Consider the following 27,537-nt stretch of genomic DNA (forward strand, 5'->3'; position numbering starts at 1 on the left):
ACCGTTCATTGTACTGTCCTCATATATATTTAATTGGATCTAAATACAAAAGAGCCTACACTCGACGGACGCGTCAATATTTTAGCTATTTTTAAGTTCCGTTTCAGTTACGTGATATTCAAACACCAGCAAGAGACTGTGTCTTATGTTTTCTAGAAAACATTTTTATTAGTCACAACGCTTTCAAATCCCGCATAAATTTACGATAAGATAACGTCAAGATATCGTGACACAAAAATGTTCAGTCGGTACTATTACAAATAAGTAATCAACGTATACCTACTTTTGCGCGTAATTTTGTGTTTTGTCTACATTTTAATTTACCGCCTACGTAGTTACAGTTTGGTGCTTGATTACCCCGGAAATTATTGTATTCAGTATGTGGTGAAATCTAAAGAAAATGTTACACAACCAGAAATTAAGTTAAGGTAAGTCTAAGATGTAATATGGTGTAGGTGTATTATGACATATACGTCAGATATAAATGATTAAAGTATCTCACAGATTTATAGATATCGATATATACCAGGGTCATACGGTAAATTTTAATTTTTTACTACATATCTGCTAATCAGAACATTTATAATAAATTTCCGTTTGTTATTTTTTATATACTTCATAAATTGTTTTATTATCTTCTTAGCTATTATTATACTTACATCTTTTAGTTTCCGTTATTCCCACTTCCGAACATATCACAAACTGGACATAGACGTTAATGATACACAATTTGGTTTTCGCAAAGGTCTAGGAACGCGTGAAGCTCTTTTTTCACCTAATATACTAATACAAAGATGCCTGGACGTCAATCAAGATATATACGTTTGTTTTATTGACTATAATGAAGCATTCGATAAAGTACGACATAAACAATTAATTAATGTCCTGAAATCAAAGAAGATTGACTACAACGACCTCAGGATCACATCAAATTTATACTACAAACAGCGAGCAAAAGTACGTGTTAACGAACAGCTGTCAGAAGAAATTGAAATAAGATGTGGAGTGAGACAGGGATGCATATTGTTGACAATTCTTTTTAATGCCTACTCCGAAGAGATCCTGAAAAACGCTCTTGAGGGTGAAACAGCTGGAATAAAGGTAAATGGAATTCCCATTAACAACATTAGATATGCGGACGACACTGTGATCTTAGCCGAAAATATTGAAGATCTTCAGAGACTGGTGACCAGAATAGCCGAGTATGGAAAAGAGTATGCTTTAACAATGAATGTCAAGAAGACGAAATTTCTGAGAATATTGAAAACTCAAAGAAATAACGAGAATCTTCTAATAAACGGAACCAGCGTCGAACAAGTGCACAAATATGCATATCTGGGAACAATGATTAACTCCACAAATGATTACACTCAAGAGATCAAAATCAGAATAGAAAAGGCTAGAGCAAATTTTAATAAAATGAGAAGAGTGCTATGTACAAGGGTTTTAAAATTGGAACTAAGAGTTAGGTGGGCGAGGTGCTATGTTTTTTCGACTTTATTTTATGGAATGGAATCTTGGACCTTGAATGCGACATCAATGAAAAAACTGGAATCATTCAAGCTGTGGATGCATAGAAGAATTCTGAAAATATCGTGGACAGAACACATCACAAACAAAGAGGTTCTGAGAAGGATGAATAAAGAAATAGAAGTTTTAAATATAATTTAAACAAGAAAATTGGAATATCTCTGACATATTACACGTGGAGAGAAATACACCTTGCTCCAACTGATTATGCAGGGAAATATCCAAGGAAAGATAACCATAGGGAGGCGTATAATATCATGGCTGCGCAATCTGAGAGAGTGGTAGGGATGTACATCAAATGAACTTTTCAGAGCAGCCGTCTCAAAAGTCCGAATAGCTATGATGATTGCCGACCTCCGCCGCGGAGATGGCACTTGAAGAAGAAGATTCCCACTTCGGTTATTATGGTAGGTTTTCGCCAAAACCATCGTAAGGCTTGGGTATTTACTCAAACTACTCTGCTGGACGAAGAAATACAAATAAATACTTAATTCTTTGTTAAATCCAAAATGCAAAATATTATTTTGATATCACAAGACTTAATTTTCATCATCACTATGATGATAATTTATAACCCTGCGTGTGTCCTATCCTCCTCAAGAATTTTTTCCAGTTGTCCCTATCCATCGCCTTTCCCCGCCAAGCACGTATTCCCATATTTCTTACGTCTTCATCGATGTTATCAAGGAACCTTGTTCTGGGTCTTCCTTTTCTTCTCGGACCAATGGGTCTATGAAGGAGCGTTTTTCTAGCTGGGCCATTTTGTTCCATCCGCATTACATGTCCCATCCACCTCAGACGTCCTATCTTAATATGTTTTATGATATCTGGTCTCTGATATATTCTATAAAGTTCGAAATTGTATCGTCTTCTCCACACTCCATTGTCATTCACTGTTCCATAGTACTTTTACTCCAAAAAGTACTCCATTCGCCTTAGTACTTTTCTTTCTAAACATGTTTTCATTTTTTTTTTGTTAGAGTCCACGTCTCTGAACCATATGTTAGGACTGGTGTTAGCGCTCCCAGGTATACAAATTCGTTCACTGCTTCGATGACGTCGTTTTCTATAACGAGTGGTCGTAGGATTTGTGGTTGCGTGCTTATTTTTTTATACTTTGTGATTTATTATATATTGAACCAGTGGTTGTAATTTGTGACATACGTATTACTTTTTCCAGAGCCAGATTGAACAGGTTCAGACAGTTCCCCCTGAATTCGTACTCTACATTAAAATTTTTCAAGAGTTAGTTTTGTTAAATTTACCATCTGATTTGGTATTCGTAGCTCTTTCATTGTTTTAAACATTTTTTTTCTATTCACAGAGTGGTAGGCTGCTTTGTACTCTATAAATATGTGATGAGTATCAATACCATATTACAGTGTTTTTTTCCAAAATTTGTTTCAGGGTTGCAATCTGATATTTACCACCTCTGAAAGCAGTCTGGTATTTTCCTACTATCCGTTCTGCATGTAGTGGCATACGGTGACATAGTACTGTGAAAAATATTTTATACGCTGCATTTAGAAGCCCTCTGAGGTTATATAGTTCAGCTGGGAGGTTATCTATTCCGGGTGATTTGTTTCTGGCTAGTTTTTTAACTGCATCTGTAACTGCAAGAATCGTTGATGGTTCCCTTTCCCTCTCGTCTGTTCCCCTTACCTTATCTTTTTGTCTTCCGCGTTTTCTTCGTCTTTCTCTATATTAAACGTCTGGTTAAAGTATTTCACCCATCTATTCAATACATCTTTCCTCGTTGTTAATAGGTCGTCATTCTGACTTCTGCATTGTCGTGTGGATACCTTGAATTATTTTCTGTTGATGTTAACTGAAGTGGTTTGGTTTTTTTGTGTATCCTCTTTGCTTCTCTTCTCTTTGTCTGTCAATTCTCTACAGTTGTTCTACTTCGTCGGGTAAGCATCTTTTTGTAGGCTTCATTTTTTTTCTTTTGTTGCATTCTTGCATTCATCGTCAAACCAATGATTTTTATGGGCACAAATTTTTGTTCCTACATTTGTACAGGTTTTATCAGCTGCCTTATGATAAAAACTGTCTATGCCTTGCATCAAATCAAGCTGAGATCGTAGATATTTCGGTTTCTTCGAGTCGCTTACACTTTCCCATCACCTGTCTCTCTCTCCCCCTCTCACACTTTCGTAGTGTCCTAACTAATTTATTTGACGGTAGTATTCGCAATAATAGTATTCGCAATGACTAAAATAGGTGTTTTTTCTTCAATTACTATAGGCTTTGAAGCTATGGTAATATTAGACACTCAAATAAATGAAGTGCTGTTATTTGTTTTAGAAAAATCACCATTGTAACGAAAAGACTGCTTTGTATTATAACAGAAAAAGACTACAACATTTATGGAAGGTCCTGAATTGAGGAGAAACTCGAAGAGACGATCCAAACTAAAATTTTCATCATTCACCTCATATTTTAGATCGAGTAAGACGGGAAATGACTTAATATCCTCCCCGACTAATTTTGAAAAAATGGACTTATTCCCGGATAACATTTCTCCAGTGGTTGATATCCAAGAATGCCCATTCGATGTTACAGGATACGGAATGCTGATCATGAAAGACAAGTTTAAACTTAAGAAACCAATGAAGAGGAAAAATGTTTTGGTTTTTATGTTTGAGAGAATTATTATCATAACAGCAGTAAGTAACAATTATATAATAAAAAAAAAAATTTGAATTCGGTTTCGCTAGGTAGAAATCGTTTGATTTCTCTTTTTGTTTTTAGATGGCGTAGCTACGTCCGTATATAGTTATTTTGATAACTATTGTCTAGGACGGGAGAGATTTTTGTTTTGGTTGAGAGCAGTGGCTATACCGTTCTGACGAGACCTAAATAGGTCGAAATACGTATAAGCGGTTGTCGCTGCCCTGTATCAAAACAAAAATCTAATACCGTCATTATGAATTATATAATCGTTTATATCAATACTAGAACGTGGTCCGATTCTAACGCATCGACTAGAACTTATAATGTTCTACTAAAATGCTTTTGTTTTGTCACGCCGTAAATATTCTGTGCAGATTTATTTTGATATGACTAAATATGAAAAATGCAATGCAAATAAACTATAGTATCGTATTCGCCACTTAGTAACAAACAGACTTCGGTCTAATAGTCGCCATCGTTTCTCCACGGGTGGTAACAACTAACTGATTGATTTTTTCTGTCTTAAAGTTGTTTATTTTGTAGTCGCCAGAGGCTTTCTTTAAATCAATAAATCAAAATTTATTGATTATAATATATTATTATTGATATAATTGATATAATTGATATAATATATATATATATATATATATATATATATATATATATATATATATATATATATATGTATATATATATATATATATATACATATACATATATATAAATATATATATATATATATATATATATATATATATATATATATATGTATATGTATATATATATATATATATATATATATATATATATATATACATATACATATATATATTGATACTGTCATGTGATATCACGTATATCGCTTGAAGTTCATTAATAACGAAGATAAGGTGTAGTAGCCTTTTGGTAGTCGTGTTGTTTCTTTTTTTAATCTTAATATAATCCTTATCCCCTCCCCTTTCATTTAACGCATCGCACGCTTCAATCGGAACAATAACAACAGATATATGATGTAATGCTGGCGCTGAGGTTTTTGTTACGGACAGACAGACAGACAGGCAGTAAAGTCTATATTAATATATTAATACGGTTATGTGATATCTCGTATGTCTCGTAATTACGAAAAAAGGTGTTTGTACTTCCCGTAAATATGTCTTAATTTATTAATTTGATGTGTTTCCCTTTTGATTGGTTTTGACATTGTCACTAAATAACAAAAGAGTTGCAGCCTGTTCTCTTGTAAGTTCTATGTTACACTGATCAGTCAACGCTCTACACTGTCGGCGCGGAAAACCAACGTTCATAATGGCCATATCCTACCAGCCGCTCGGAGTCAGACAGTCTGAATCAGAGAATCTGAATCTGAGTACCAGCTTTTACCAGCGTTCATCTTAGATGTACCCTAAGGACGCGACCATATACCAGAACCAGATTCAAATAAAAAATACATCTATCTATCTATATAAGGATTTTTACAGCTGTCGCCGCCTTCCTTCTTTCAGCCAACGTCTCCAGTCCTTTCCGTTCTGCCATTCTCCATCTCTAAGGTCTCGTCTTTCCATGGCCTTGTCCACTTCATCCCTCCATGATCTTCGGGGTCTAACTCTTTTCCTCCTTCCTATTGGACTCCAATCCGAAATATTTGCTATCCACCTTGTATGATATGTTCTTCTCACATGTCCATACCAAATTAAACGTTTTTCTTCGATGTAGCTGAGTATGTCTTGTTCTACTGCCATTCTTCGTTTTATCTCCTCATTTCTGATGCGATCCATTTTTGTCACTATGCAGCATCTTCTCATGAACTTTATTTCAGTTGCTGTGATTTTGGACCTGTTTCGTTTATTTATTACCCAATTCTCTGCTCCATAGGTCATTATACTCCGTACCAAGGTGTTATAAATTCTCTTCTTTGTATTTCTGGTAATCTATCTATCCCACAGTACTTCGTTGATTTGTTTAATACATGTTCTTGTCTGTGCTAATCTGCTGGTTATCTCTTGCTCGGTGGTTCCATTTTTTGAGAGTATGAATCCTAAATATTTGAATTTGTCAGTGCCGTTAATTTCCCTATTATCGACCATTTCCAAGTTTCTCACTGGTTCTCGCTCTGTTGTTAAATATTCGGTCTTTTCTAGATTTATTTCCAGTCCATTTTTTGAGTATTCCTTTTCTAATTTTCAGAGCATATATTTATAGCACAGATCTCCTTCATCTTGAGTCGTTACCACTTGGTCATCTGCAAAGCTTAATGTGTACAAGAAGTTGTACCGGATTGGTATTCCCATCCCTTCACATTTCCTTTTCCATGATTGGAAAAATACATGAAAATGAAAAATAATATATTTCAAATAAAGCCAATTTTATGACAACTTATACAGTGTATCTCTGCTTAGTTCTGGACCTAAAAACAGTCTTTACTAATGATACAATATGATTAATCGTGTAAAATACGTAGTTTGTTAATGACCAATATTTAATGATATCATCATGTCTGACTACCTTTAATACACACAATATTTTCATATTTTATGAATCAATTTTAGTCCACCATATTTTTAGTCTACTTTGTAATAAGTACGTCCTCAGTCAAGGTCATTTAAAACATTTTAATGCATTGTTTCCTTTATCTGATTCACATATTCATATATCTACCAGGGTCAATCTGATTGTTACTTATTATAAATGATCCAAAATAAAGTAAGTATATCATACAATGTTGATCCAAAATAAAATAAAGGTCTGATATGGTCAATGATATTATTCGATTATTGATTTATTAGTAGTCAGTTTAAATTTACAACACTTAATATATTTACCATCTGCTTAATATCTTTCAATTAACAATATCTTTATACATCAATATATTTATTTATACTATGATCTTAGTTTTGTATACAAGACTTGACTTTTAACTGTTATAAACTTATTTTTGACCACACCTGTTTCCGTATACATTTAGTTATTTATATTTTACTTAAGAATTGCCGTATTTTTCTTTGTAAACCGTACATTATATTATACTGTATTATAATATTATATACTTACATCCTCCTCCTCATTCCTTGAGCCCTTGTCAGGGCATAATTATGCTCTAAATATTATTAGCCTGCTGTTTCCATAGGCTGCGATTCTGTGCCCGATGGACAGCTTCATGTGGGGATTTTCGCAATAACTGATCTTAATGTTTAGAACTTTCTCTATGGTTATGGTCATAAAAAGTTGCTCTTTCTTAAAAATGCTGTTTTATAAGCTTTCGGCATACCTACCTGCTTTTTTGTATTGTTAAAATAAAGAAGTTATTTGAATTTGAATTGAAGTCAAAAAAGTGATAAATAACTATACAGAAAATGGCTGACTACAACGATGAAGTTTATAAGGAATATAGAGAAAAATATAGAGAAGTGAAAAGATAAATAACACAACAAAAGAATGAAGAATGGGAAAGAACCTGCTTAAATATTGAAACATACATAGGAAGTACAAGAATTTCGGAGTCATGGAAAGTACTGAGAGATTTTGAAACAAAACTCAAAAGAAAAAATTAAATTGGGAAACATACAGGACAAAGAATGGAAGGACTATTACAAGGAACTGTTAACAGAACAAAGACCATAATTCATTGGAAAAGAAAACAGGCGAAAACGGAGCAGATCCCCACAACAAGAAATAGAAATAACAGATAGGGAAATGAGAACGGCCATAAAAGCAATCAAAAATAAGAAAGCACCGGGACCTGGAGGCATCTCACCTGAGCATATAAAGAACGGCTCAAAAAAATTACACCGGATGATACAATGGATATTTCAGAATGTGTATCAGATGCCATTACGATTTTCAAAAAAAATCAGCTATCGACAAGGAAAGATCAATGGAATCACTACTGCTTCACAAAACATACAAGATAAACTGGTTATTCCACAAACTACTTGGATTAAGAGTGTTAAAGCTCCTCGTACATATATAACCACCATAAATCGACTACGCTTTGGACATGCGTGCTACCGATGTGATTGAAATGATCGTGTGGAAGTTTAGATCTGCATCCTTCGTTTCTTCTAAATGTTTCTCCTAACACCTTATCTGTGGTCCAGTACTGTTTGTCTACTAAAAATATCTTGATGGGACATTCTTCCCTAGACGAGAAACAAGTGACCTCGTACGTTCCATATCATATTTTCTTCTATTAATTATTCGTAATTATCCCTAATTTTTTATTAGGGTTAGGATTGTGTATGTGTCTTATTGGAGAATCTATTGCTAACTGGCTGAATGATTAATCTCTACGCCATTAAAAAAATTACTTTTTTTAATTCTAAGATACTTGAGAGCCATATAATATTATTAATTATTAAAAACAATTATATAAAAAAAACTCATTTTCCTCATAAAACAGTAACTTTTTTGTTAATGGAGCAATTTAAAACAAAAAATGGAATATTAAAGAGTATAGCATCTAGATTATTTCACCCCTAAAATATTTTTGGCATGTTATATCGTTTTCTAACACTAGCACACAAAAAATGACGTTTTTTCACCTGCTTGTTAACAAATAAGATGGGAGACTTTCTTTTTTGTCAAACAAATTAGTAAATTTAAAGATTTAAAAAGATTTGTTGCTTATAGTATCTTTTAAGTTTATTGTTCGAATACCAAGTACTTTCAATTAAGTCTTAGTTTTCCTTCAACTCCTACCTACTTCCAACTCCCTCCTCGTTTTTAATGATTTATTTTTCTTTTTTCGTTTATTTTTAAACATGTTTAATAACGTAAAAATTGTTACAGGAAGAACAGCCCGACACATACTACTATTTAGGCAGCATCAAAATGTGTGATTTGGGTATGTCTACGTCTCCCAAAATGAATAGAATTTTGCTGAATGATTTTAATAAAAATAAACACAGACAATCCCACTTAAATATAGAGTATAACCTTAAAACTAAGGACGAAGAAATTGCTCATAAATGGAGATATGCCATTCAAAAATGTTTATGGAAAGAACTGCTAACGGCTAGAGGTAAGTAATATACAGTTGGTCAAAAGACTTGCGACAATTTTTTGTGATATAATACAATTTTGCAATATATAACGAGCAACATGTTGCAAAAAATATTTCAAAAAGTAAAATATTCAAGATCGAACAGAATTCCAAGATATTGTCTACCAAAAATATGATATTTCCTACCGCGAAGAAACTGAAATAACACCAGAAGAAATTAAAAAACACGCCAACGCTATGAAAAATGGAAAGGCTCCAGGACCGGGGGGAGTAGCCATTGAACTGATTAAATATGGCCCTGACAAACTATTTCAGCTATTGGCTTATACTTTTAATTTATTCCTGAGAGGAGAAGAGCTACCCCCAGAATGGAAAACTGCATATATCAGCAATCTATACAAAAATAAAGGCGACAGAAAAGATTGTAAGAACTACCGAGGGCTTAGTTTAACTAACTCAATCTGTAGAGTCTGCGGGAAGATAATTAAAAGCCGAATTGAAGATTGCTGGGAAGACGCTGAAGATCAGAGTGGCTTTCGTACTGGTCGTTCTTGTATAGACAATGTGTTCTTCCTAAAACAAACAATAGAAAAGCGTTTGGAACATAATATGGAGACACACATGGTATTTATTGATCTTCAAAAAGCATATGACAGTGTCCCATTAGCCAAGCTATGGCAGGTGCTAGAAGACAAGAATATTCCACCGATTTACATTAATGCTGTAAGGGAGTTGTACGATGATATGACGAGTGTAATAAAGATTGGACAAAAAGTGACAAAAAAGATAAAAGTGACCAAAGGACTTCGCCAAGGCTGCTGCATTGCACCTACACTCTTTAAGATTTATTTGGAGGGGGTTTTGGATATTTGGAAAAGAAAATGTGAACCTATGGGTGTTAAAATTGGAGACCATACACTGTACAGCTTGCATTTTGCTGATGACCAAGTAATACTTGCAGAAGATCAAGATGATATCCACTACATGTTACGAAAAATAGATGAAGAATATACTAAGTGGGGCTTATCAATTAATCCATCAAAAACAGAGTACGTAGTAGTGGGAGGTGAAGGAAAGCACTTAGAACTAGGAAGCAAACAAATTCAAACTACTGATAGCTATAAATATCTCGGTGTAAACATTACAAACAATGGTCGGAATACAAAAGAAATAGCTACTAGAATTGGTCAAGGAAATTCAGCAATACGTCAACTGAATAGTATACTTTGGAATAACCATATCACCCGAACACACAAAAATTAGGATATACAAAAAAGTATCATAGAAAGCATTGCGACATATGGTTCAGAGCTTTGGGTAATAAATAAAAATGACGCATCCAAAATAAAAGCAATGGAAATGAATTATTGGAGAAGATGTTGCCAACTCACTAGAAGAGATAGAGTAAGGAATACTGAAATCAGAGAGCGTATGGGCATAGACATTGACGTCCTGGAAACTATAGAATGCAAAAGGCTGAAATGGTATGGCCATGTAGAAAGGATGAATGATCAACGATGGCCAAAGAGAATGTTACAGTGGATCCCCACCAACCGCAGAAAAAAGGGAAGACCAAGAAGATCGTGTGGAAGATAGGGGTCTACAAGTAGATGACTGGAACGATCGCAAGCGTTGGAATATATATATATATATATATATATATATATATATATATATATATATATATATATATATATATATATATATATATATATATATATATATATATATATATATATATAAATATTCATTTGTTCATTGTCAGAAAGGATTATCTTATTCTAAACTTGTGGAAAAAAAGTAAGAGAACTCAAAATCAGAATACAACACTAAATATTTAATGTACTATAATTTGCACTTTTACTGAATAAATACCCTAATTATTATTTAGTAACAAATATTAATATTTAATAATAAATATATAACATGTTACACAGCGTCAACAAGAGAGGAGCTGACACTGTTCACCATGACTTTCGAATATGTCATAATACAACATAATTATACCCAACAGCAAATCTCCGAACAAACTAACCAATAGAGCTTGATACTCATTTTTTATTGAGATTCTAAGAACATTATAAATAAATATACAAAAGAGAAAATATTGACATAGGAAAGGATAAATATAAATTAAATCAGAGTAAAGGACTACGTTGAAGCAATAAACAATTTATCTACGGTTGATTCTCATATCTAGATGTCGAATAGATCCATAACAGTACAAGCGGAAATTAAAAAAAAGGTTTGAAGATCAACAAAACATGTTTAAGCAGAAATCGAAGTTGAAGATCTCTAAAACTATAATTAGGCCAATAATCTGTTGTGATTGCGAGAGGTGGTTGATAAAAAACAAAAAAAAATGTTTTAAATAAAAGGCAGATTTTTGCTTCCTTAGACGAAAATTGCATATAGAAATCCAAATACAATCATGAACTTTAGCATTTGTTCCAAGAAACATCTAGGTACTTCAGAATTCGGTTGGCTCCGAGACTTCGATGGGCTGGAGTTGTACAGATAATGGATGACGACATATTATCAAGAAGAGAGTGAAATTCAGAGCAGATATTACGTTAAGTCCACAAAAGATTAAAATCACAGCAGACACGCAAAATCTAATGGGCGTAAGAACTAAGCGAGAAGAGGCGCTTGATCCGCAATGTTGAAGTCAGAAATTACAGGTCCATTGAAAGAAAACAATTAATTACCAACTACGACTTTAATTATAACCGGTAAATATTCTCGCCTATTTGGACGAAGTGGGCATCTTGATCCAGCTTTTCCCATTTTTTTTTTTTTTTTTTTTCTAAAATCATTGTTCTCAACATTTCCATATCTTCTACCTCTGGTTCAACTACTTTACCTTTTAAAAAATAAAAAAATGTAAAGCATTTGAAATAGGGGTAAAACAATGGACCCGTCTTAGGAGGTCTAAATGTCTGAAGAGCTCATAAATGGGCCCTGTCACGATCTACGATAACCAAAAAGCAGTTAAAAAGGATGTCATTCCTGGAGAAGTGAGGACACCTTTAGGAGAGAGAGAAATAAGTTGGCTAACAGGTTTATTTAATAGAATTGTTGAAGTAGGACAAACCCAGATGAATGGAGAAGCAGTACTCGTATATTACCACTTGTTTACAAACACATGGGAGATATATACAACAATGTACAAGCTACAGAGCTACAAAAATACTTCACATGAAAAAATGAAAAAGGTTAATTTATTGATAGACATATACGTGAAGAAATCGAAATATGCGATAATCAGTTTGGTTTTATGTAAGGCAGATCAACAACAGATGCAATTTTGGTTATAAGGCATCTGATATAAAAATACCGGAAGAAAGAAAAAAAAATTGCTCATATGGTATATGAGGATTGATACATTGATAAAGCATATGATAAGAGTTCCTGGAGGCATTCTATAGTTGGCGTTCAATAAGAAAGAATTTCCCCGACGAGTATGTGAAGATTTGGACATGTTTGGGAGTAACATCTAGTGTTAGGACACTTTCTCACGTTCTCCTCACTTAAAAAGGCACGCTGCCGAAACAGCTGTCGTGATAAGAATTTATAATAAATTTTGTGAAAGTTTTGAAAACAAAAGTTTTCACTGTTAGTTTATATTGTTATATAAAATAAATTTCCATCAAGTAACGGTCGAATCCATCAGTTACTTAAAAATATTTTAATTACAAAATGTAGTGAAAAATACATACCACACTGCAATAAAGTTTGGTCTAATTTTGAAAGCAAACACAGATGTATTAAAAAGAAATTAATTACAGAGTCAAACCACAAGAATTATTACGCATAATGAGTTTGGTATGAATAAAAAAGATGTGGTGCGATAATCTGATTTGTGCGTAAAATTTACATAACCACTAACTACTCAGAAGTGTCACACTTAAATAGATAAGATTAAAGATTTTTGGGTAATATAGAATTATGAAAAAATAATTAACATATTAAAACAAATAAGCCATGGTTACATAAGCAGTTAAGATAGTAAGTAAGAAAGGAAAATATGTGTAACAAAAGGAGAATATGTATAACAAAGTGAGAAGTGTTATAAGGAAGAAAAACGAATGAGAAAATAGAATTAAAACCAGATACCAGAAATAGTTCAGAATATAGAATATTTCAAACGTGTATTAATTAAATCTGAAGTATGTACCGAAGAAAAGAAATTAAAAAATAGGCACTGAAGACGAAAAGGACGAAAATATAAGTAAAACGAAATAAAAATGGCGACTAATCATAAAAAACATCATCAGGAACTGATAATATCAGTCCATGTTGAGGAATAAATGTTTGTTTGTTGTTTTTGTCCAGCAATGTATTTAATGATATCATCATTATCGACTACAGACTTCTACTTGGATAAATAATTTAAATCTACATTAATACACTATATGATATTGTTTATTATATTATCAAGTTTAGGAAAATGTAATAAATACTTTGAAATAAGAAAAAGGTAATCAATAATGAAATGTACTAGATTAAATAGAACAAGTAGGTTGTAACAACTAAATAATTAAAGTTTTTAAGGTTTTAATTGATGTGATTTTGCACACAAAAGTGGCAAGCAAAAGTCACTCCCAGAGTGTCACATCCCGTTTTTTTGTTTAACCATCTTCATGATTATCCAAAATGCATAGCCTATTTTGTTTCAGCACACAACCAAATCTGATTAACACATCTCACACAAAATGAAATTTGTTAAATAGCTCATGATTTTATGACGAACGAGAATACGCACTACCTTGAAGTATGAAATTTACAGCGAAATCTTACGACGGATGTACACATCGTTGAGAACAGATGAGATATTGGTCGTTCGAGGTACACTGATGGCGAATATTGTCGGACTCAGATCAAGTGCTAGAAGACTACTATGTTTGGTGGTGCACTCCATGCTCCACCTCATTTAACATATAACTCAGATGTTCACGGGTATGGCTTTTTCAACTCCTACCAGAAAAACATATTTCAAGGAGAAAACTGATGTGTGTGCATTATCAAAGGGAGAATAAAGATGCTATGAAGCACATTTTGGAAAACAGGAATATTTTTTACAAAATTTTATTTGACTGATTTTATAGTTGCCAGGTCGATACTTTAAAAAAACTAAATATATCGAAAGAAATATGAGAGCTAAATGAAAGAAAGTATAAGATTAATTAACGGATGAATAAGGCAAGGATAAGGTACATGTTTTTACATGAGTAGTGTCCCAACATAGCCGTAAGCAGAAGATATATGGGTGAACTGTCAAAAACACAGGTATTGTAGACTCCTTTGTTAAAATTAACAAGGAAAATGTTTATTTAATACTGATTCTCACTTCAATTAGCTTTTCTACACTATGTCACTGAAGTTACTTGGCAAAATAATATATTTTCCAGTTTAAAACTTACGTCAGAGATTCTAAATACTTTGTCGACGAAATAAAGGATATCGCACTAAGACCGAATATGACACTAATCATTCCACGTATACCAGGATACCAGGGGTGTGACAAAACAATAGATTAGTAAGCAGTTTCGAGAGTGTATTACAAAATGTTTTTGTTACTGCCTCATCACAACATATGTCCAGTGGAAGGGCAGATTTTGAGGACATACCAACAAAGAGGTAATGGAGTGTCCATTAAACAATTGTAAACTTTTCATAAAAAAAATCGAACTAGCTCTGAAATTAGCAGATAAAAAGCCATTGCCTTGATTCCGCTATCTGGATGACAACTTTGAGATCTGTGATATCCAAAGCCGATAAACTTCTATCTAAACATGATGTGAATTTCAACACTACGGAATCGCTACTTAGGAGCACCTACAATTTCTATACTAACTCGGACTAAACGACAGAGACCGAGGTGCACACGAAGGTTGTAAATGGTGCACATAATCATCATCAACCTGTATGCGTCCACTGCTGGACATAGGTCTCCCTCAGCTCTTTCCATCTGCCTCTGTCTTTTGCGGCTTGCATCCAGTTAGTGCTAGCACACTTCAGGTCGTCAGTCCTTCTAGTTGGTGGGCGTCCTCTGCTCCGTATTGCTTCTTGCCTTGGTCTCCACTCTAAAATACGTTTTGTACATCGGCTGTCTAATAATCTGGCGACGTGTCCTGCCCAATTCCATTTCAGCGACGCGATCAGTCATTACAGCGAATCTTATTCACTATCTTTTTTGTGAGCGTTAATGTTTCCGCTCCATAAGTGAATACAGGTAACACATTAGTTAAAGATTTTCTTTTTGAGGTATATGGGTAGATCCGATTTAAATACATAGTTTAACAAACGTTGCCCAGGCAAATCCTATGCGACGTGGGAGCTCACATGTCTGGTTATCTCTGCCCAATCGAATTTGATATCCTAGGTACTTATACGTTGTAGTCTGCACAATATCCCTTCTATTAACAGCAATATTTCGATTTAGCACCAAATTAGTCATTATTTGCGACTTGTTCATATTAATCTTTAGTCCGACCTCCAAGGAAGCGTGATATAATTTTTCAAACATTTTTATTGCATCATCTATACGATCGGCTATAAGGACGATGTCATCTGGAAATCTCAAATGACTGAGTTTCTCTCCATTTATGTTAATACCATGCTCGTTCAGATGTGCCTTCTTACAAGTATGTTCTAAAAGCGTCGTGAATAGCTTTGAAGAGACTGTGTCTCCTTGCCGTATTCCTCGCTTTATACAGAATTTATTGGTTTCTTGTTCAGATAGTCTTACGCTAGCTGTGGTATTTTGGTAGATATATTTGATTGTTAGTGTAGCGATGGTCTATTTGGCATTCTGTCAATGCTTTTAACATTTTCTGATGGCTTATGGTATCGAATGCTTTCTCCTAGTGACAAATATCGGTTCCAATGGTTTGTTGTATTCTGCAGACTTCTCTATCAGGTTCTTTATCACTAGCAAGTGATCGTTAGTGCTGTATCCTGATCTAAATCCAACTTGTTCTCTAGGCTGATAAAAATTCTAATTTAGCGTCCAGTCTTTTTTGATAATTTGATGATTTTTTTAATATGGCGCACATATTCGAGGGATATAATGAGTGATTGGAAAACAGGTTCTACAGTTCGCGTCGCCTTTGACAAAGAGATGTTTTGACAAGGAGCAATGGAAAACCAAATGTTCTTCTTCTTATGGTGCCTATCCGTTACGGATGTTGGACACTAACATGGCTATTCTGACTTTGTTGACTGCTGCCCTGAAAAGTCCGGTAGTGGTTAAGTTAAACCATTTTCGCAGGTTATGAAGCCAGGATATTCTTCTTCGTCCTGGACCTCTTTTCCCATGCACTTTACCTTGAAGTATGGTCCGAATTAGGTTGTATCGTTGTTCATTGAGCATTATATGGCCCAGGTATTCTAGTTTGCCACGTTTTATGGTTATGACTAGTTCGCGCCCTGTACCCATTCTATGTAGTACTTCTTCGAAATGTTAGAAATCTAAAAATCGAAACAAAGGGTGTGCTAGGAACCTTTCGGTTTCATACAAATCGGAAAATAATCTTACTTTTTGTTTCAGAAAAGTCACGAGAGGATTTGACGGACATTTGATGTAAAGAAAAAAGCATTTCTTCAGAAATGTTTAACAGCGACTGTGATTTACTAGATTCTAGTACTTAAGCTATTGTTGACTTATTTGTTGAAATAAAACCATAACATATTTTTCTATTATTTATTTATCTAAGCTTCAAATAAACAAGTAACTTAAAAAATATAAACTAACACAAAACTATAAAAAAATGTTCAGAGATAAAATCATATTATTAAATAAAACGCCTGAACACAACATGGACGGTTTAACATAAGTATAAAGTAAAACAAATACAAGTGAATCTTTTAGACTACTTAATTTTAAATATCAGCTTCTTTGTGTAAACTGTAAATATTTTATACTATGATTTTTATCACTAGTGGTGTAGGTATTTCAAAATTTAATTTAATCTTTAAATTTGTTTTTTATTGAGAATATTTTTATTCTAAATAAATATGCGCACTCGTCGTGTCCTCTAAAAGTGTACATACAACGTAGATATTCAGATAAGAATGAAAAAATAAACTAATGTTTCAAGAACAAAGAGAGAAAATAATATATACTTCGATCATATTACAAAACGTGAACGCTTTGAGATTTTTCCCATAATAATCAAGGTAAGTAAATCGACAATAAAATTCATGATTCACACATATATTCCGATGGCTTGGAACTTGGAAGTCAAGACAAATTTTTAAAGCCTTAGGCTTTCTTACTGTCATTATTGTCTATCCGTTGCGCGTTGGATATTTGCAAAGTATGACATTATTTACGAATCATTTTTTATTATTTTTTAAGGTCTTTTGCTATTCGTAGAATCTAAAACCATAAAATTAAGCTGCTTGTCCGTTTGCAACACAACGCATCCAACAATAATAGCAATATGATAAAGGAAGGTGACTGAATTGACACATTGTCATTTCATATTTCTTGTATTAACCAAAATATCTTGATTTAATACGTACAAATATGTGACTGATGACTTTTGTATAGAGATCAAGCCAGTTACACATTCAAACTTCGTAGGGAAATAGTGTCATAAGAAGAATAAAAAATTATTGAAATATTTTAAATTTTCTGTTTATACTTCATTTTTAATCTGGAAAATAACTGCTTATGTTTGTAACTTAAAATTTACTATTCAAAAAGCAGAAAGAGAATAAAAAAAATTAACTAAGAATTAAAATATCCAAAAATCTATTGAAATTGAAGACATGATAGCAGAGGAGTTAAAGATATCAGAAGGCAGTGTGTTCATTATTTTGCTGCATTCAAAGAATTTGACGTGTTTACTCCTAATCGATCAAAAAGCACTAAAAAGAAAACCGAAGATTCAGAGCATTATTTGTAATGGTTTCATCGCAATAAACACAATTTTTCCATAGATATGTAAAAATGGATATAACATCGATTTAGTACTTTTAAGTCCACAGTTAGCTGAGTGTACAGCAGTAGGTGAAATCCGACTAATACGAAAACACAAACATCAGGTGGTAAGGTTTGGACTTCCGATTTTAAGATGCACAAGTTTCCTTCAACTGTTATCTTGGGAAAGAAGGAATTATCAATAGCAAATATGGATGAGTTTAAAATATAAATTTCAAAAAGTGACTACAAAGATGTCACAAATTAATCGCAATAATGTTAAAAGCTATGCCTAGAGAGAATATATATTAAATAAAATGAGGTTATTGCAGATAATAAGTTGTATTTTGAGACCATGTTCAGCATGAGTCCATGACCAGCTAAATCGTTCAAAAAAAATTTGCAAATTGCCTCAAAATGTAGCAGTGTTGGAGTGTAAGGAGACTATGTTGAAGAATAATGCCGAATTTTATCTAACACTTCTTTTATTAGTAAGGTCTTGGATCTAAGTTAAGACTTCGTTTCATAAAGTTTGTATATTATATAAGGGACTATGTTGTGTATTTGATCTATATTAAACTTATATTAAGTATTCTATATAGTATATCTATCTTATATAGTATATCTATATTAAGTATTCGAAACTCCTCCGGTCGTAAATTCGGCTTTTGTTGAACTGCTATATTGATGCTGCTTGACTGTTATACATACTAGTTTATGTAAGAATTTAGAATGGTGGTAGAGTAAAAATTCAGCAGAGCAGCCATTTTTAAATAAATGTGGGAGGAGCCTGCGCTAACTGGTCTGTGCAAGGTATAATAAAGCTGTTTTATATATTTTATTAGATTTCTAGAATGGCTTTTATGAATGTCTCTTTATTTTGTGCAAAATGTAAATAAAAACTATTGTAAATAAATAAATATGTTTTTAGAATAAAACCATATTATTTATCCCTTAAATATAAAGAAAACCATGCACTCTGTTAATCAATATAACTTAAGCATTTCAGACGTATACGAGTACATAAGCTCCTACTAGAAAAAGGCCGCACAGCGGTAATGACGGTGGAAAAAAATTTAGTAAAGGGTTAAATAAAATGACCAACTAGTGATAAAATAATCATGTAAGTTATTACATAACAACGCCTATACTAAAAAATTATATTACTTTAAAAAAATTAAATCTGTAACATAAAAAAATATCTATCTATGTTTAATGTAATCTATTACACTAGTACGGAAGTAAATTTATTAACAGATATAAGATATTATACTCGTCGATTTCGAGTATGTACGTAAAAATATCAACAACAAGATTATTTATTTATTTACATAATTATTGGAGTCAAGCCGTTGTGGTGATACACAACTGCAAAAACCATCGCATTATCATGGGATTTAATATCTGATCACCATGAAATCCAAAGTGCAAATTGTCATTTTCGACTCGAATAGTCAGAAATACTAAAGATGCGCAACGTTAGTTCTTTCTTACCTACACTGACTATAGTTAACAATAAAGTATCCAATGAATTGTGAATGTAACACTAGACGCAACAAATCGTTCTTTATTAATTTAATTAAAGAAAAGTTGCAATATTTGCTATTATATACCTATTAAATATAACGATTAAATATTTTTAATTTTACTTTGTAAATCTTTTGATGTATTTTACACAAAATATAATACATATATTATATTGGTATACATATTTTTGAAGTTACGCACCACAACAACGATATAACTACGTCTGATCAATAATTAAATATTCTACTTCGATGTAGCAATATTTTGTACCATATGAAGACGTGAGAAGTAGAAGAATAAAAAATATTTCGCAAAAATTAAACTTAGGCCGCTATACTACATTAGTTGTACTAAAACAATGCAAAAGCCTTAAAGAATATATTCATTAAAGAATGTAATAAAAGGATCTGTTTCGTTGCAAGATGTTTATCTGTCTACCTATACAGGGTATTTACTTTTGACTACTTTTGATTTCTGAAATTTTCATGCAGCTTATCTGGATCGGAATCTTTGTAGTGAAACTAATTTTGATACGGCGATACAGCCATTCCAACGATTTCCTTATTTTTCGATGCCGTCCTTGTAAAACAATTTATTTTTTGTCTTTTAAAGGCTTCAGTTTCGGTGATTACTTCCTCATCGGAGCGATATCTCTTGCCACGTAGCATTTTTTTAGATCGAAAAAAAGGTGGAATGGCTAGAGGCTAGATCTGGACTATACGGTGGCTGCGGAAGCAATTCAAAGTGCAAGGTGCATTTTTGCCATCATTTCATCGACTTGTGACTCGGTGCATTCTCTTGGTGAAACAAATTTTTTTTTTTCTCCAATAAATGGGGCCTTTTCTTTGTCGTTTTGGTCTTTAAAAACTCAAATAAACCAATGTAGTGGTCGCAGTTGATTGTTTCTCCATATTTCACATAGTCAATGAGAATAATTCCTTGCGGGTCCCAAAATACAGAGCTATCCGGCGGTTTATTACGTCTTCGGTCGCTTTCTCTGGGCGATGTTCACTCAGATGACTGCCGATTTGATTCTGAAGTGAAGTGATGGATCCATGTTTCATTCGTCATGACATACCGATGCAAAAACTCTGACTTACTTCGATTAAGTATGTCCAAACAGCGCCGAGACTCATTAATTCGTTATTGTTTTTACTCTGGCCTTAAAAAAGGCGGCGCTCATTTGAAAAACAGTTTTCTCATACATTTGGGTATAATAATCAAAACTTTGATAACTTTAGAGTGTCAGCTACCTCTTGCAACTTCACTTTGCGGTTTTCCATAATAATTTTTAGCGTTTTTCAATGTTTTCGGAAAAAACTGCTTCCTTTGGTCTTCCAAAGCTCTCAACATTATTGGTGTCGGTACGACCGCGTTTTAATTTAGCAAACCATCGTTTATTGGTTGAAATCCTAATGAGCAGAGTTCCGGTAACACTTTGAGTCATCGCTCAGTTTTGACAGTATTTTTCCCATCAAATAACAGTGTTAACTCAACACACGAAATTGCTTTGAATCCATTATTTATAAAAATTACGAAAATAGCGTCATTTTAAGCATTGCAACTCGGTAAATAATAATCCGCATGACATGAAATTTTAACAGTATGCTTTTGAATGTTGACACGATCGAAATTTCATCTGGATAATTTAATAGAGTCGCCATCTCATGGTTAGGGCTGGGACTTATTGAGCGACGTAATACTATAATGTTGCCCGTTGTACAAAAACTAAACTGTTCGTATATGCTTTCAGCCCAAGTCACATAATAGGATATCAGGCCATAATTCAAATTAAAAGAAATATTCATGTTAAACCAAACTAAAATATTGGAGGAAAAATGGTTAAAGGAGCTATTACCATATCAGGAAAAGACTAAGTAAGAGATAAAACTATTATAGTGACTTAAAATCTACTAGTATTTTTTAGTCACACTAATATACTCGAATAGACTATTTTTCTGTTGTGAGTCACAAAACATTGGATTTTCTACGTAAATAATCTTTTTATCAATTTTAGAGTGCAAGTTTGTCCATTTTTAATGGGCTTTAATAATCCAGTAGTTTTCTTGTCCGTACATCACCTTTTTGTCTTATATTTCTTCTTAAAAACGACTATAAGTTTATAAGTTTGTCACTCTTAGATCCCATGGATTTCTCCCTATCTAGCTTAACCATATTTAAAAATTTGTGTTTTAACTTATTAAGGCTGTTCCTTTACATATATCTGTATTGGGTGTCGTTAAGTGTACACCGATAAATAGAACCTAGAGTATAACGTCGACTCCGAACGACTCAGTGTAGGAACTGTACTAGGCAAATTACTGCCACTTGCTTCCAACCTTGGAAAACATTCTTGTAGTGGGATTCGGACCAACATTGTTGGGCATCAAAATATGCCTGATTGACAGTTTAATTTTTATAACAAAAAAATGTTTATAAAAAAACTTTGTATGGATATATAGACTGTAGACTTGAATTTCGTACAGCATTTTCAGTGGACTAGCAAATAGTTAGCATGAACTAGTTTGGTATAACTATTATTAAATATGAACTTTATCAAGATTTCCCATATTATTTCTTGATAAGATTATTCCTTTTATTTAAATTACATTCAAAAACTATGTCTGATTGATAGGGAAAATAGAAAGTTTATTAATTGACTGGGTATAACTTACTACCTGCTTTAAAAATCGTTTACTTGTTAAATCTTCCTTTTTGATGATTTCTAAATATTTTTTATTAAACCACCAAATGTATTTGTCACCAAAACAATTATTTAGGCTAAATACATACCCTTTAAAAATTTTGCATTGTAATCTAAAAATAATGTGTAATGTTTTTAAAATAACGAATGTACCTAATAATAAACTTTGTATAAAACAAGAGTGTAGAGGTTCCTAGGCTATATAATCTAAGGCATAAGCTGCTTTTTCGAAAAACAGATAGTTTAAGGCAATATGCGCGAGCTTGCCTGGATAGTGGCAGTAGATTTCTATAGTGAATTCCAAAATAATTGTAAACCAACAAATCCGACTTCTTTGAATAATCTACTACTTTCATATCTCGCTAAAACTCGATGTATCTATCATTCTTCGTTAGTCTATCTCTAATATCTACAAATCGTGACTATCTTTTAACCATACTGATCTATTTGTTTATATAGCACGTTTTACATAAGTTTTTGGAAAAATCCGTGGAAATTTGACAAATTTAGATATTATGACAAATTAGTTATATTGTTTGAAGTACAGTAGAATCTCATAAATCCAACAGTATTAAAAACCAGAGGGTGCCGGATTATTGAAATGTTCGGATTACTGGATTGTCTACAAAATCACAATAAATAGAATGAATATTTTCTAAAGGCAATAGGTACAAAATATGTATTTGTGTTCATGTTTACACGTTTTTTTATAAGTGTAACATATCTCACATTTAACTAATTACATACATAGTTAACATAATTTAAAATAATCCATAATTGAGGTTTGTTTTTGTATAACTTGTAGTCACTATTTAAATGGGAATAAGCCACAATTAAAGGTTAAAGTACGTTTATTGACGTTTCAATTTCCACTTCGGAAATCGTTCTCAAAGTACAAACATTAGTAAATTAAACAAATTTTGTTTTTTTGTTACTTGGTGAAAAATTCTTCTAATAATTTCATTTTATCTGACTCATTTATATTGGCAATTCAGACATACATTATACATTTTAAAGTAGAGGACTTTAAAATGATATTGCCAATATTGTTGAGTTGAGTTCCTGGGACGACTTTACTTGTAAGACAGTTCATTCGATTACATGAAATCAACTTTAACTTGAGAATATCAGTCAGAAAAAATTATAGCATGTAATTCGTCTTTAAAAAGACAAACACATGCCATGATGACAGTAAAAATCTCCTGTTAGTGATTCCATAGTAAATTATGAGGGAGAAACCAGGAAAAAACCTCATAATACTATCCCGACATGGTAAGTATTTGGTCGTGCATTTAATTTACTTTCAATAAACACCAAATTCTGATTTTATATGTTTGTTATATAAAAAACATAAATGATGTATGTATGTATGTAACAAAAAATTTAAATCTTCTTCACTACAGCATTCATTGTGGACCAAACCTTTTTCCATGGTGACTGGAGTTAAGTCAAGTGAAACAGAGCTCTATGCGTGGGCCAGAGAATACAACATTCTTCAAATTAATTTTTTTAGGCTCTGCGTTATGTCACTATCCTGAAAAATAATATATCTTTTTTTATAAGCACTTTACTTTTTGATAACAATTTTATCCATCGGCTGCAATAAAGGTATGCAGTTTGATGGTAGAGGTTTGGATATTCCGATCACTTAATTTAAGTTCTTGTTCATTTGGGTGACCTGGAGCATTGACAAGTACGAATGTTTTAGTATTTAGGGCTCTGATCTTATTTCATTATTTATTTTAATTACTTATTTCACTGTTCATCATTATTATCTGCTTTAAAATTCCCCCGCTAAAATTGACATATTCATAGATAGATTTAGAGAGGTGGCCTTTTGGCCTATTCCACTGCGACCTTTTCAGATCTATTGTGGTCCTCTTAACATTCTCTAGCCTGACCCTTTTAATAAAGTCTAATAGCTTCGAGACTGTACCTTTCATGTAGCTATTTGGTGGATTTTCTTCTCCTAAAGCAAAGAACACATTTGCCAGACTTGGCATATTTATATGTGAGTCACGTTCTGGGAACCACTCGTTAATTTACCCCAGAATGCTGGAAATAAGAGCTTTTAAAAGACCAAATTTCTTGGAAACCCTATCTAAATTATTGCGTTTCATAAGAAGGGAATGCATACGTAATTTTGTACCAAAAGCTTGAGAAGACAGCTTTAACAATTACGATGCAATCTACGCTCGGTATATTCCCTGTGTCGCATCGAAGTAAGCAGGATTTGTCCTTACGCAGAGTGCAGAAGTTAACAAGACCTTGCGGCAAGGGCACGCACAAACATCCGTTAAGTCGAATTAATTTCTTCTCAAACAATTCTCTTTCGAATTGATAATGATTTATGAGTTATATCAATCGATTTTCTTATTATTTAAAGCATATATTTCATTTCATTTTTTACCACTTTAATTAATTAACCAGCTATTTCTGATATTTCATACATAAACAACGTTTTTATGGTTAAGGTGGATGATTTCATAATCTTCTTCAGTCCTAGGACAGTCTTTAAGAAACTATTAAAAACTATATAACTAAATACCTCTCCCATTGACCCAACATATTAAATTGGTTCTTGTAGCAAACGGACAGACATATGTTTTTAAAAGTTCAGGGATTTTTAGCTATACCAATTAACAAATTCAATGTATGTGTTCTAGTAGCATTTTAATACGAAATAAATGTGATCTTTACTCACTTTACATCCTGGTGTGCCCGTTTGTTTATAGAAGACGAATGTTTTGTTGGGTAGCAGTCACCAAAACAGACCATTCTCATCTGCATCATAGATTTGGTCAGGAAGACGACCTAGTTTCTCTAGTTTATTTTTAAAGCGCTGGAATAATGGAATAAATAAGCACATTCGTTGCTTAACGATTTTTCATCCGATATAGTTAAGAGGATACCAAATCGCTTTGTAAATTTATCCAGCCACTCAAAACTTCAAGTAAAATAATCTTCCACTGTAATTTTTTTATAAAATTCGATTGCTTTTATGTAAAGAGCACATGTAAAGAGCTGTTTTTTAGCTGCGATAAAGCAGCAGATAAATAGATAAGTACGTGCACCTGATAAATTTTGAGGTTAACTCTTTGACGCGACGAAGCGCATGCGCGGTGTATTGTGTAGGAAGTGCCGGATTAGTGAGATTCTACTGTAATAGCATACAAACCTGATACACAGAATATCGTCAACCTGATATGTTTCGCTGAACCATCCTGTTGATCAAAAGAGAAAATTTAAACCAAGTTTTTTATCACGCTAAACAACTGCTAATACTACTTAACGGAAGAATTTATTCCTCTCTTTTCTACCTATCTGAATTCTCGTGCCGCAGCGGGATTGAATAGTAGGAATAAAAATTTTAGCAAGATGAAAAAAAAAAAAAGATAATATCTAACCACATTCCCGTATTTTTCCCTAAAAACTTTTGCAAGAAGTATCGATGATTAACACGAAAAGTAAACAAATATTTTGGAATGACAGATGCTATCAAAAATATTCCTATCTTCTAATTATCTGCATTCAATGTAAACTAGCACTAGTAGAGTGAATTTTTTTTCAATAAATCCAGTTGACTGGTACCCATTGATGTTCTGTTGTGAGAGCTTCTAAAGCTTCAACGATTTGTCTAAAAGTTGTGTCGAAATCGTTATTTGGAATGACCATGTCTATATATTTGTCGTAAGTTCTTTGCATGCTTGCACTGTCTTCCAGTGTCCGTTTTAAATCTTCTTCCTAAAAGTCAATTAATAATTAAACAATCATAATATATAGAATTTACAGTTTGTTATAATATATATTCAAAGATCCCAGATGTTTAGAATTTGTAAATATTCAAAAAATTTAAAGAACTACCATTAACATCAAAACAGGATTATGTAAGTCATAAGTATTCGTTCTATACTATAATAATTTTCAATTTAAGGTGACTCATCTACAAATTGAACTAAGAACTAACGGCAACAATGTTAAATATCAGAAGTAAATCCTTACCGGCCCTTACCGGGATCATTTTTATTGTGTATGTTTCGCCAATGTGGATAAGTAAAAAGTAAGATGATTCTATAAAATTTGACCCAGTAACAATATACCTTCTGCATATCGGTGCAATTAATGAGCGAATAGTTGAACAATTTCGTTAAATACTTTGAAACATCGGTAAACTTGTCAACACTTCGCTGGTCTATATATTTACGTCCTTGGAAAGAGTGGAAATGTGAAAAATAGTTTATTCGTTAGGTTTCTTCATCATCATGCGTCCATATCTGCATAGGCGTGGTGTGTTCTGTTTGTGACTTTGATTTATATTTATTAAATAGACTTTATAATATTTACCAACTTTAAAAGAGTTTTTAAGGTAAGTAAACAACAGACAAATAATATGATTGATGTTAATTCTTTTTATAACATTAAGATGGATGCCGTACTAAAGCGAAGATTGTCTGTAGAGTGTATGAAAATTAAAAAAATACACTTCGCACAGTGGAAGCTGTAACTCAGTGTTCATTTTTAATGGGAGTATCCGTATCGATAATTGAACGCATTGTACGTGAAAAAAAAGGTGACTGTGATTGTGCAAGCTCCAAAAGTACATTGTCATGGTAGAAAAAAAATTGAATTGGACGAGTACCAGACAAATTTTGTACGCACTACTATTCATTCTTTCTTTTTTGAGAATAAAGCGCCAACCATCGAATCCATTAGGAAAATGATAATGGCCACAAAAAATTTAGTATCTGAACGAAACATGGGTGAATGCTGTTCACCAGTATCTAAGATCTGGCAAGATACTACTGTTAACAAGTTATCCTCAGGCATTTGTGGACGGTTTATCAACAGGGTTACGAGGAGCAACGGATAAAGAGCAAAGACTGATTGTCGTCCATAAAGGTAGTGAGAGTAGACGATAGTGTACTATTTTTTTTTTATCCAAAAAATAGGGGATTATCGTGAAGACATGGACGCCTAACGCATTGAAAAATTCCATTTTCCGAGGACATGGTTAGACTAACTGGTTTCATCCTAAAAATACATATTTTTCCATCAAACAATGGATATTATACCCCTTTCTTCACTATTGTACTTCCGTTTTCTTGTGTATATTAAAAACTTCATGTAATTTTTGTAGTATTACGACTTCGCTGTAGAATTTCAACGATACTA

At 32.9% G+C, this 27,537-nt stretch overlaps 2 protein-coding genes across 7 annotated transcripts in view; one reads left to right on the top strand and one right to left on the bottom strand.

The window, feature by feature from the left end:
* LOC140434407 (uncharacterized) lies at nt 1-18,361 on the top strand. Of its 2 annotated transcripts, none has more exons than XM_072522645.1 (4): nt 1-428; nt 3,977-4,199; nt 8,992-9,223; nt 16,758-18,361. In XM_072522645.1, exons 2-4 carry the CDS (start codon nt 4,029-4,031, stop codon nt 16,787-16,789), a joined length of 435 nt encoding a protein of 144 aa, XP_072378746.1. In that variant the 5' UTR covers nt 1-428; nt 3,977-4,028; the 3' UTR covers nt 16,790-18,361. The 2 variants fall into 2 exon arrangements, with proteins under 2 accessions (XP_072378746.1, XP_072378745.1); XM_072522644.1 differs by having other exon boundaries at nt 6-428; nt 3,838-4,199.
* Nucleotides 16,897-27,537, bottom strand: part of vari (MAGUK p55 subfamily member vari) — a 150,434-nt gene continuing 139,793 nt past the window's right edge. For all 5 annotated transcript variants that reach the window (XM_072522639.1, XM_072522638.1, XM_072522641.1 and 2 more), the window contains one exon: nt 16,897-26,109. In XM_072522639.1, the coding sequence (XP_072378740.1) occupies nt 25,933-26,109 (177 nt within the window). In that variant the 3' untranslated portion in view covers nt 16,897-25,932. The remainder of the gene's footprint in view (nt 26,110-27,537) is intronic.

Source organism: Diabrotica undecimpunctata, chromosome 2 (assembly GCF_040954645.1).
Source record: "Diabrotica undecimpunctata isolate CICGRU chromosome 2, icDiaUnde3, whole genome shotgun sequence".
Taxonomy (NCBI): Eukaryota; Metazoa; Arthropoda; class Insecta; order Coleoptera; family Chrysomelidae; genus Diabrotica; species Diabrotica undecimpunctata.